Genomic DNA, 12,690 nt, shown 5'->3' with positions numbered 1-12,690 from the left:
TATATATCTAAATGTAAATTTTAAGACCATGGAACTCCTAAAAGAAAATGTAGCAGAAAATCATGGTCTTGGGTTACGTCAAAAGATTCTTAGATACAACACTAAATGCTTGACACATTGATAAATTGTGTTTCATCAAAATTATAAACTTTTGTGCCACAAAAGATACTTTTAAGAGAATGGGGGAAAAAAGCCACAGACTCAGGGAAAATATTTGCAAATCACCTATCTTATGAAGCGCTTTTATTCAGAATATATAAAGAATTCCCTAAACTCAATGATAAGAAAACAAACAATCCAATTAAAAGTAGACAAAATAATGGAACAGAAACTTCAGCAAAGAAGATATATAGGTAGCCGATAAACAGAAACATCATTAGTCATTAGAGAAACATAAATAAAAACTACAACCTCACACCTATTTGAATGGCTAAGATAAAAACAACTGAAAATACCAAATGCTGGGAGAACTGAGAGCAACTGGAACTCTCATATACTGCCGGCAGGAACGAAAACTGGTACAAACACTTAGGAAAACAGGCAGATTCTTATAAAGTTAAACATAAATTTACCATATATAATCCAGAAACCCTACTCCTATGTGCTTACCTAGGTGACATGAAAACTTATATTTACACAAATTCCGGTATGTAAATTTTTATAGCAGCTTTATTCATAAATGTCAAACCTGGAATCAACCCAAATATCCTTCAACTGGTGAAAGGATTAAAACAAAAAAACAAAAAAACAAAAAAAAAACTTCTGGTATATCTATACACTAGAGTATAATTCAACCATAAAAGAAAAAAAATTATCAATATAGTTAATAGAAAGAGATGAATAACAAATAAACTTTGCTCAGGGAAAGAAGTACGACCCCTCAAAGCTAAATACTGTGTGATTTCATTTATATGACATGCTGGAAAAAGCAAAGTTAAGGAGATGGAGAACAGTGCTTGTTGAGGATCAAGGGTCAGAGGAGGTTGACTACAAAGGGAGAGTGATGGGTAATTTTCTGGAGTGATACAACTGTGCTGTATCTAGATTGTTATGATAAACCACTCTATACTTCTGTCAAAGCTCACATAAGTGTACACCACGAGGAGTAAATTTCACTATAAATTTTGAAGAAATAAAAATATTAACAAGGAACCCAAAGAAATAACTGATAGGTGATCAGTTTTTATACAGAAGTGCATAATACAAGACTAATATTTAACCTTGTAAAAAAAATCACCAAAGACTACAAAAACCATTACTTGAAAGGCTTTCAAGTAATTTTTAGGAAACAGGATATTCATATGGTGACACAGTAGCACTTCATGTGGAACTTGCAAACAGCAAAGGGAAAAATGTACCTTTGCAACAGAGAGATTTGTCAGTCACTTTCTGAAACTAGTAACCAGGTATTAGTGGGATGGCTTGACACAGTGTATCTCCTGACCTGATGCAATCTGAAGAACACAGCGTTACCTATGACATTTTCTTGCTAAAAATGTGTAACCCAAATCCAATTAATCAAGTCCTCAAATGTAAGTGCCAATATATACAGAAATACAGAGAACTAACTATTTAAATACACCATGAAGAAATAATAAGACACCTACCATTCAATGAGACTTGTGTCCTGAAAAATTAAATCATAAAAACAGCATGGTATGGTTTTTATATTAAAAAGAAATAATCAAATGCAACATCAGAACCTTGAAAACCTGACTATAAAATATACTCTTTGAGAAAATTAGAAAATTTCATATTTGGACTAAATGGTAGGTGTTACTAGGGGATTCCTGCTAATTTTCTTTGATGTGGCCATGATGTTGTAGATAAGTAGCACAATGGCCCTTATTTTTTTTTATTTTTTTATTTACTTAGTAGAGACGGGGTTTCACTGTGTTAGCCAGGATGGTCTCGATCTCCTGACATCATGATCCACCCGCCTCGGCCTCCCAAAGTGCTGGGATTACAGGCGTGAGCCACTGCACCTGGCCAATGGCCCTTATTTTTTAAAAGATACACATTGAAGGATTTAGAGGCAAAGTAACAGGATGTCTCCAACCTGTCAGAGGGTTCAGCCCAAACAATTCTAGTTTCTCTCTTCTATCCTCCCTCCCTCTCCTCCTCTTCCCTTTCCCCTCTGAAACACATACACACAAACACACAAACTCTACATTCAAATAAATTTGGGAAATACTGCAAACCATACCTCCTTGAATATCCACAATGACACTGGTATGCTACTTATGATTCTAATTAGCTCTGCAATTAAGAAACCAATTAATTACATATTTCCCAAGCTTATTTGACCACAGAATTTTATTTTGAATGAATGTTTTGAACAGCACACGAAACTAGTTTCAAGGAAACAGGTCTAAAAAGACTCTTGAAGTGCCTTATACAGTAACTGACAATGGCAAAGGAAGCAGCTTTATAAAAATTTATATTAATTTGAATTTTATTTTCCTTTGAAACCATTGTAATTGTCTAAGTGTAAGAATCAAGAAGACATTTGTCAAAGGCCGTTTTCATTTTTTTTTCCTAAGGAAAAATATTTGGTTTGAGTTGGCTTATTTTATAAATTTCTGGCCATATGGTACATACTATTTTGTGCCTTACTTTTTTTCATTCAGCAATTATGTTGTAATCATATTTTCATGCCACTAAATTTTTCAAAAATGTTATTTTTAATAGATGCCTAATATTTCCATTTTACAATGAAACCATAACTGATTTAACCCTTGCACACATTGTTGTGCAAATTTCAATGTATTTAAGTTTTTGTTATTAAATTTAATTAGGGAATAAGTAACTTAAAAACAAATATTGGACCATCTCTCTATTATTTCCTCAGGCTAGATTCCTAGTCAAGGAATCACTGAAGGTAAGCCTCTTGATTATACATTTCCAATGTGTTTTCCAGAAAGGTTATACCAATTTGCATTCATATCAGCAGCATATAGAAATGTCTGTTATCACTACCAACATTAAATGTGGTGAGATGGAGGGAGGTGGAGCAAGACGGCCAAATAGAAAGCTTTACAGATCATCCTTCCCAGAGGAACACCAAACTGAAGAACTATCTGCAGATAAAATCACCTTCATAAGAACCAAAGATCACGTGAGTGATCACAGTACCTGGTTTTAACTTCACAACACTGAAAGAGGCACTGAAGGGAGAAGGAAAGATAGTCTTGAATTGCCAATGCCACTCCTCATCCATCCCCTGGTAGCATAGACAGACAATCTGTGTACTTGGGGGAGGGAGAGCACAGTGATTGTGGACATCCCATTGGAACTCAGCACTGCCAGAAAGCAAAACTGGGCAGAACTTAGCCAGCACCCAGGGAGTGAGCATTTAGACCTGCCTAGGCCAGAGGGGAATTGCCCATCCCAATGGTCAGAATCTGAGTTCCATCAGGTCCTGACACCATGGGCAAAAGTGCTCTGGGGTCCTAAATAAACTTGAAAGGTAGTCTGAGTCACAAGGGCTGCAATTCTTGGGTAAGCTCTGGTGCTGTGCTGGGCTCAGAGCCAGTGGACTTGGGGGACATGCCTTCCAGTGAGACATCTGCCGGGACAGCCAAGTCAGTGCTTGTGTTACCCCTCTCCCAACCTTAGGCACTGCAACTCGCAGCTCTGGAAGAGACTATTTCCCAGTGCTTGAGGAGAAAAAATGGAAAAGTAAAGACAAATTTGTTTTGCGACTTGGATACCAGCTCAGCCACAGTAGGATAGGGTACCGAGCAGAGTCCTGAGGCCCCTATACCAGGCTCTAGTTACCAGACATCATTTCTAGACACACCCTGGCCAGAAGAAAACCTTCTGCCTTGAAGAGAAAGACTCAATCCTAGCAGGATTCATCACCTGCTGACTAAAGGGCTCTAGGGACCTGAATAGGCCACTGTGGTAAACAGGCAGTACTTACCACACGGTATCTGGGTGAGACTCAGAGACATGCTGGCTTCAGGTGTGACCCAAGCACATTCCCAATATGGTGGCTTTGGGGAGAGACTCCTTCTGCTTAAGGAAAGAAGTGAGGAAAGTAAAGGGAACTTTGTCTTGCAGCTTAGGTACCAGCTTGGCCACAGCAGGGTAGAGCATCAAGCAGGCTCTTGGGGTACCTGATTCCAGGCCTTGGCTCTTGGAAAGCATTTCTGGACCTGACCTGGGCCAGAGGGGACCCCACTTCCCTGAAGGGAGAGATTCCCATTAGACAAATTTGGCAAAGAGATTGAAATAATTAAAACAAATCAAGAAGAAATTCTGGAGTTGAAAAATGTAATTGACATACTGAAGAATGCATCACAATTGACCAAGCAGAAGAAAGAATTAATGACCCTGAAGACAGGATATTTGAAAACACACAGTGAGAGGAGACAAAAGGAATGAAGCACACCTTCAATATCTAGAAAATAGCCCTAAAAGTGCAAATCAAAGTGTTACCAGCCTTAAAGAGGATGGAGAGAGAGAGGGATAGAAGTAGAAAGTTTATTCAAAAGGATAATAACAGAACTTTCCAAACCTAGAGAAAGATGTCAATATTCAAGTACAAGACAGTTACAGAATATCAAACAGATTTGACCCAAATAAGACTACCTCAAGACATTTAATAATCAAACTCCCAAAGGTCAAGGAAAAAGAAAGGATACTAAAAACAGCAAGAGAAAAGAAACAAATAACATACAGTGGAGTTCCAGTAGTTCTGACAGCGGACTTCAGTGGAAACCTTACAGGCAAGGAGAGAATGGCATGATATATTTAAAGTGCTCAAGGGGAAAAAAAAAATTTATCCTATAATAGTATATTCAGCGAAAATATCCTTCAAACGTGAAGGCAAAATAAAAAATTTCCCAAGAAAAGCTGAGAGATTTCATCAATGCCAGACATGTCCTACAAGAAATGCTAAAGGGAGTTCTTCAATCTGAAAGAAAAGGATGTTAATGAGCAATAAAAAATCATCTGAAGGTACAAAACTCACTGGTAATAGTAAGCACACAGAAAAACAGAATAAAAGGACACACTGTAATTGTGGTGTGTAAACTATTCATATCTTGAGTAGAAAGACTATAAGATGAACCAATCAAAAATAATAACTACAACAATTTTTCAAACATAAACAGTATAACAAAATATAAGTAGAAACAAAAGCTAAAAACCAGGGGGACAAAGTTAAAGTGTAGAGTTTTTATTCATTTTCTCTTTGCTTGCTTGCTTGCTTGTTTGTTTATGCAATCAGTGTTAAGTTGTTATCAGTTTAAAAAAAGGTCATATTAATTTCAAGCCTCATGGTAATCAGAAATCAAAAAATATACAACAGATACACAAAAAAATAAAAAGCAAGAAATTAAAACATACCTCCAGAGAACATCACTCACTAAAAGGAAGGCAGGAAGGAAGGGAAGAGGAAAGGGAAGACCACAAAACAGCCAGAAAACAAATAACAAAATGGTAGGAGTAAATCCTTACTAAACAATAATAGCATTAAATGAAAAAAGACTAAATGACACAGAATAGAATGAATATAAGGTCCAATGATCTGTTGCCTACAAGAAACACATTTCACCTATAGAGAATGAAAATACATATAGAGGCTGGGCACAGTGGCTCTCACCTGTAATCCCAGCCCTTTGGGAGGCCGAGGAGGGCGGATCACAAGGTCAGGAGATCAAGACCATCCTGGCTAACACAGTGAAACCCCGTCTCTACTAAAAATACAAAAAATTAGCCGAGCGTGGTGGCAGGCACCTGTAGTCCCAGCTACTCAGGAGGCTGAGGCAGGAGAATGGGGTGAACCCGGGAGGTGGAACTTACAGTGAGCCAAGATCACACCACTGCACTCCAGCTTGGGCGACAGAGTGAGATTCCGTCTCAAAAAAAAAAAAAAAAAAAAGAAAGAAAATACATAGAAATGGAAAAAGATACTTCATTCCAGTGGAAACCAGTAAAGAACAGGAGTAGCTATGCTTATATCAGACAAAACAGATTCGAAGATAAAAACTATAAACAGAGACAAAGAAGGTAATTATATTATGATAAAGGGGTCAGTCAATTCAGTAAGAGGATATATTAATTATAAATATATATGTATCTAACACGGGAGCACCCAGATATATAAAGCAAATATTATTAGAGCTTAAGAGATCGATCGATCCCAATACAATAATAGCTGCAGACTTCAACACCCCACTTTTAGCAATGGAAAAGTGTTCCAGAAAGATGCTCAACAAAGAAACATAACACTTAATCTGCACTATAGACTAAATGGACCTAATAGATATTTACAGAACATTTCATCCAACAGCTGCAGAACACACATTCTTTTCCTCAGTACATGAATCATTCTCAAGGATAGACTATATGTTAGGCCACAAAAAAGTCTTTTAAAAATTTGAGAAAAACTGAAATTATATCAAGTATCATCTCTGACCACAATGGAATAAGATTAGAAATCACTAAAAAGAGGAATTTTGGAAACTATACAAATACATGGAAATTGAACAATATGTTCCTAAATGACCAGTGGGTTAATGAGGAAATTAAGAAGAAAATTCAAAAATTTCTTGAAGCAATGATAATACAAACACAACATTCTGAAACCTATGGGATACAGTGAAAGCAGCACTGAGGGAAGTTTATAGCAATAGGCGCCTGTATCTAAAAGGTAGAAAAACTTCAAATAACATAATGATTCATCTTAAACCACTGGAAAAGCAAGAGCTAACAAAACGAAAAAACAGTAGAAGAAAAGAAGTAATAAAGAGTAGAACTAAATGAAACAAAAAAACAATACAAAAGATTCATGACAAAAAGTTGTTCTTTGGAAAACATAAACAAAATCAACACACCTTTAGTCAGGCTAAGAAAAAAGAGAGAAAACCCAAATAAAAATGAGATTAAAAGTAGACATTAAAACCTATTCTACAGAAATTCAAAGGATTGTTAAAGGCTACTATGAGCAACTGTATGCCAATAAATTGGAAAACCTAGAAGAAATGAATAAATTCCTAGACACACACAACTTACCAAGATTAAACCATGAAGAAACCCAAAACCTAAACAAACCAATAAAAAGTAATGAGATTGGTGCCATAATAAAAAGTTTCCCAGCAAAGAAAAACCCTGGACCCAATGGCTTCACTGCTAAATTTTACCAAACATTTAAAAAGGAATGAATGCCAATCCAACACAAACTATTTTGAAAAATAGAGGCAGAGGGAATACTTCCACACTAATTCTATGAGGCCAGTATTATCCTGATACCAATACCAGACAAAGATATCAAAGAAAACTACAAGCCAATATCCCTGATGAACATTGATGCAAAGATAATAGCAAATTGAATTCAACATATTAAAAAGATCATTCATTATGACCATTTGGGATTTATCCCAGTGATGCAAGGATGGTTTAACATAAGCAGATCAATCAATGTGGTACACTATATCAACAGATACAAAACCATATGGTCATTTCAATTGATGCTGAAAAAGCACTTGATAAAATTCAACATTCCTTCATGACAAAAAACCCTTAAAAATGAGTATAGAAGGAATACACCTCAACACAACAAAAGTCACATATGACAGACCCACAGCTAGTATCATGTTGAAAGGGGAAAAACAGAAAGCCTTTCCTCTAAGATGTGGAACATAACAAAGATGCACACTTTCACCACTGTTATTCAACATAGTACTGGAAGTCCTAGCTAGAGCAATCAGCCAAGACAAATAAATAAAGAGCATCCAAATTGGAAAGGAAGAAGCCAAATTATCTTTGTTTGCAGGTGGTACGGATCTTATATTTGGAAAAACCCACCAAAAAACTATTAAAACTGATATATAAATTCAGGAAAGTTGCAGGATACAAAATCAACATACAAAAGTCAGCAGCATTTCAATATGCTAACAGCAAACAATCTGAAAAGCCAAGAAAGTAATCCCATTTAAAATAGCTACAAGTAAATACAAGTATTTATTTACAAGTTTTTATTTATTTATTTATTTAAATACAAATATTTAAAATAGCTACAAGTAAAATAAAATACCTAGGAATTAACTTAATCAAAGAAGTCAAAGATCTCTACAATGAAAACTATAAAACATTGATGAAAACATTGAAGCAGACACAAAAAGTGGAAAGATATTCCGTGTTCATGGATTGGAAGACTCAATATTGTTAAAATGTCCATACTACCCAAAGCAAACTACAGATTCAATGCAACCCCTATCAAAATACCAACGACATTCTTCACAGAAATAGAAAAAGTAATTGTAATATTTACATGGAACCACAGAAGACCAAGAATAGCCAAAGCTATCCTGAGCAGAAAGAAGCAAACTGGAAGGATCACATAACCCCACTTTGAATTATACTACAAAGCTATAATAACCAAAAGACCATGGTACTGGCATAAAACCAGACACATAGATCAGTGGAAGAGAACAGAGAACCCAGAAACAAATCCATACATTTATGTTGATCTCATTTTCAACAAAGGTGCCAAGAGAATACACTGGGGGAAAGGACAGTCTCTTCAATAAATACTCCTGGGGGAACTGGATATCCATATGCAGAAGAATGAAACTAGACCCCTATCTCTCACCATATACAAAAATCAATTTGAAATGGATTAAAGACTTACATCTAAGACCTCAAACTATGAGTCTACTAAAAGAAAGTGTTGGGGAATCTCTCCAGGACATTGGATTGGCAAAGATTTATTGAGTAATACTCCACAAGCACAGGTCAAAAAGCAAAAATCAGCAAATGGGATCACACCATGTTAAAAGCCTTCTTTACAGGAAAGGAAACAATCAACAAAGTGAAGAGACAACTCACAGAATGGGAGAAAATATGTGCAAACTATCCATCTGACAAGAGGCTAATAACAAGAATATATAAGGAGTTCAAATAGCTGCTTATATATAGGATAAAACCTAATAATCTAATTTTTAAACTGTGCAAAAGATCTGAATAGACATTTCCCAAAAGAAGGCATACAAATGGCAAAAAGGCATATGAAAAGGTTCTCAATATCATTGATCCTCAGAGAAATGGCAAATCAAAACTACAATGAAACATCATTTCACTCCAGTTAAAATGGCTTTTATGCAAGAGACAGGCAATAACAAATGCTGGCGAGGATATGGAGAAAAGGGAACCCTTGTACACTTTTGGTGTGAATGTAAATTCGTACAACCACTATGGAGAACAGTTTGGAGGTTCCACAGAAAACTAAATGTAGAGCTACCATATGATCCAGCAATTCTACTGCTAGGTATATGCCCAAAAGAAAGGAAATAATTATATCAAAGAGATATCTATATTCCCATGTTTACTGTAGCACTACTCATAGTAGCCAAGATTTGGGAGCAACCTAAGTATCCATCAACGGATGAATGGATAAAGAAAATGTAGTACTTATACACAATAGAATACTATTCATCCATTAAACAAAATGAGATCTTGTGATTTGCAACAATGTAGATGGAACTGGACGTCACTGTGTTAAGTAAAATAAGCCAGGCACAGAAAGACAAATTTTGCATGTTCTTATTTATTTGTGGGAGCTATAAATTAAAATAAACTCATGGAGATAGAGAGTGAAAAGATGGTTACCAGATGCTGGGGTGGAGGATGAGCAGAAATGAAGATGGTTAATGGGTACAAAAAATAATTAGAATGAGTAAGATCTAGTATTTAATAGCACAACAGGGTGACTATAGTCAACAATTTTTTTTTGTACATTTAAAAATAACTAAAAGAGTAGAACTGGATTGTTTGTAACACAAAGAAAGGACAAATGCTTCCACAAAAATTAAAAATAAAAAAAATAAATGAAGTGAGATGAACAAACTAAGTAACTCTTTGCTAATATACAGCAAATTATTTTTAGATGCACACTGGTCACTTATAAGTCTTTGGATTATATGTTAAAATTATTTTCTATTTTCCTAATAGGAGTTAGTATTAATTACTTCATTGCATGAGTTCTTTACATGCTGATTACATTAATTCTTTGTCAAAGTTTTCATTGGTCTATCTTCCACAATTTTTTCATTACTTTTCTGTTTAGAAAGTCCTATATTCAAAAATCATCAATTAACTATTAACTTTTATGATTTTTCTTTTTAAAATTATTTATTTTTATATTTCATTCACTGTAATTCAAAATCCGAACCAAGGCCACTCTGTTTCAGATGTACTAAGTGGCCATTTGAGAGACAAACAAGTTCTACATACTTTTGTGATTTTTCATGCATGGAAAGAAGAGACTGCTTTAAATTCTGAAAATACATGTGTAGGAGGAAGGAAAAAAAGGGAAGAAAAAAAACCTATGATTTTGTTAAAATAAAAGGTCAGATAGCAAAAGTAATTCAGCACAAACTCTGGATCATTTAGTCCTAGCAATCTTCTACTGTGAGGAGTTTTAGAACGTAACTCCATACTCACAAAGTAGAAGCTAGATTTTTTCAGACCAAGCAACTAGTTAGACAGAGGTAGAAACAAAACCCTTGGCTTCAAAATAATCCCAGAAATACTCTTCTCACCAAGAGAGTCTTATAGCATCTGATGTGTAAAAATCTTTTTTTTTAAGTAAAAATTATTCATTTCTTAACTGAAATGTTTTAAGAAGAAAAAATATAAAATAATTTAAAATAAGGGTAGCAAAAAATTTTAAGTTGTTTCTATTTCTGTTCAGTATACTCTCGAGTTATTTTTACAAGAAGTTTTTTTAAGAATAAGATTTAAATTTATGAAAAATCAACACTACTATCAGATGACTTTCTGAAGTCTCTCAAGGTAGCCTGTGTCTTTTTTTCTTTTTGCCTGTTAGTACATATTTCAATACCATTTATTGTTAAACAGGAAAAATTAATATTAATGACTTATATTAACTTAATAATAAATACATTCTTTATTAAGGAAACATCTCAAAAATCTACTCCAACTTTCTTCTGATTCCCAAAATGCAAGCCCTTCCTTTGTACCTAGATTCAAGTCTATAAAATTGCTCCAAAATCACCAGGGCCATCAGAGGGTGCTTTCATCTGCAGATCTTCCATGCTTATGTCTCTGAGCCCAAATTACTGAGGGAAGTCATTATTTTCTTTCTCTTCCTAAAAAAGACACCTGTACTACTAGTACTAACTTCCTGTATAATTACTGATGGGGGCATATAGAAACCCTTTAGAAACAAAACTACAAAAGGTAAGCTTGTCTTCTTGCATTTCCTTTCTCTTACTACATTTAACACGGGAGGATTTCTATGTCTCACATTCAAATATTCTCACTCGGGCTGCCTAATTTTTCCCTCTGATTTTCCATCACTCTTTATGAAGGCTTGCTACTTTAGAATACACATTTTCTTAACAGAAGATAATAATCAGACGATGTCTCCCAAATATAAGTCCAAATCTTTCCTATCATGCTGTGTTCTTTGGCTCTTTTGACTTTATTTGAAGTCAGCCTTGAAGGGGATAGAGACAGGCTGTATGAAGTCCATGCTGAGAAGTTTTGCCCTGCCCTACTTGTCCTGTAATATTTCATGGATAGCCCAGTGGTGATTAAACCCGTGTGTACAGGAATAACCATGAGAATTTGTTAAAAATATAGGCTCTGGGGCCCTTTCCCCAGATTTCAGGATTCCATAGCTAAGGCATGCTTTTGAATGATTGTGATACTGGCAGTCCACTGACTATATGTGAAACAGTGATTACAAAAATGGCTACAATTCTCCACCTCTCCCTCTATCCATAACGATTGCATGTGACTTTGCTGTTCCTCCAAGAGGTGGAGACTATCTCCCTATCCCATGAATCTGAGCTGGTCTTATTACCTGCTTCAGTAACAGTATACAGAATACAGTGGAACTGACATTGTGCCAGCATAAGACTTGTTTATTTCTGCACTCTCCTGTAAACCTTATGCTGCGGCCTGGTGAATAAGCCCAGGCTAGCCTGCTGGCTGAGGAATGAGGCGTGGCGTAACACCACCATCAGTCAGGCAGGCATGTAGAAGAAGCCATCCTAGAGCAGCCAGACCCCAGCAGACCAGCGCAGACACCTTAGCTCGCTAGCCAAAATCAGCTAAGCCCAGCCCAGCTGCTTCACATACTCATGAACAAGAACAAATGTTTACTGTTTTAATCCACGAGTTTCAGGGTGATTCTTAACACAGTGATAGATTACTGATACCTCATCACAGTTCTGAAACTCTTCACCTGAGAAATACAGATTTATGCCTTCTTCTCCACCTTCATAATTTAGGCTTTCCTTTCTTGTTCAGGTTACTGCAATATAGTCTTCCAACTTGTCTCCCGCTTGTTGTCATTGCCCACCTCCATGCACATTGTTGCTACTAAGACTGTATTCCTTAAAGTCAGAAATTATATTGTCATAATTTACATACTCTCATCATCTAGCATAATGCTTGGTACCCGACTGGTGCTCAATCTTGTTTGCAGAATGACTGCTACTACCAGATTCTTTTAACAGAGCTCTGACCACATCAGTGTCCCATGCAGAGCTCTATTGGCACTTATACCACACACTAAATCCACTTTCCACTGGGTCTACTTAATTCTAGGACCCCTGTGATCCGGACCCAGCCTAGCTTCCCACTCTTCTTCCCTTTCTTCTCTTATTGTCCATTCAAAAGTGAGGGCTGGCGGAACATGACCCTAACTTC

At 35.9% G+C, this 12,690-nt stretch overlaps 1 protein-coding gene across 14 annotated transcripts in view; it reads right to left on the bottom strand.

Annotated features, from left to right (window-relative positions):
* RHBDD1 (rhomboid domain containing 1) overlaps window positions 1-12,690 on the bottom strand; it is a 190,811-nt gene that overhangs the window by 98,134 nt on the left and 79,987 nt on the right. The window contains exon 7 of one of the 14 annotated variants that reach the window (XM_063695250.1): window positions 12,032-12,374. The exons of the other annotated variants lie outside the window; for them this stretch is intronic. Coding sequence (XP_063551320.1) covers window positions 12,361-12,374 — 14 coding nt within the window. The 3' untranslated portion in view covers window positions 12,032-12,360. Of the gene's footprint in view, window positions 1-12,031; window positions 12,375-12,690 lie in introns of those variants that run through there. 14 annotated transcript variants of the gene reach the window in all.

The sequence above is a fragment of the Gorilla gorilla genome, chromosome 11 (genome assembly GCF_029281585.2).
Source record: "Gorilla gorilla gorilla isolate KB3781 chromosome 11, NHGRI_mGorGor1-v2.1_pri, whole genome shotgun sequence".
Lineage (NCBI taxonomy): Eukaryota > Metazoa > Chordata > Mammalia > Primates > Hominidae > Gorilla > Gorilla gorilla.
This window is presented reverse-complemented; position numbering and strand designations above follow the sequence as displayed.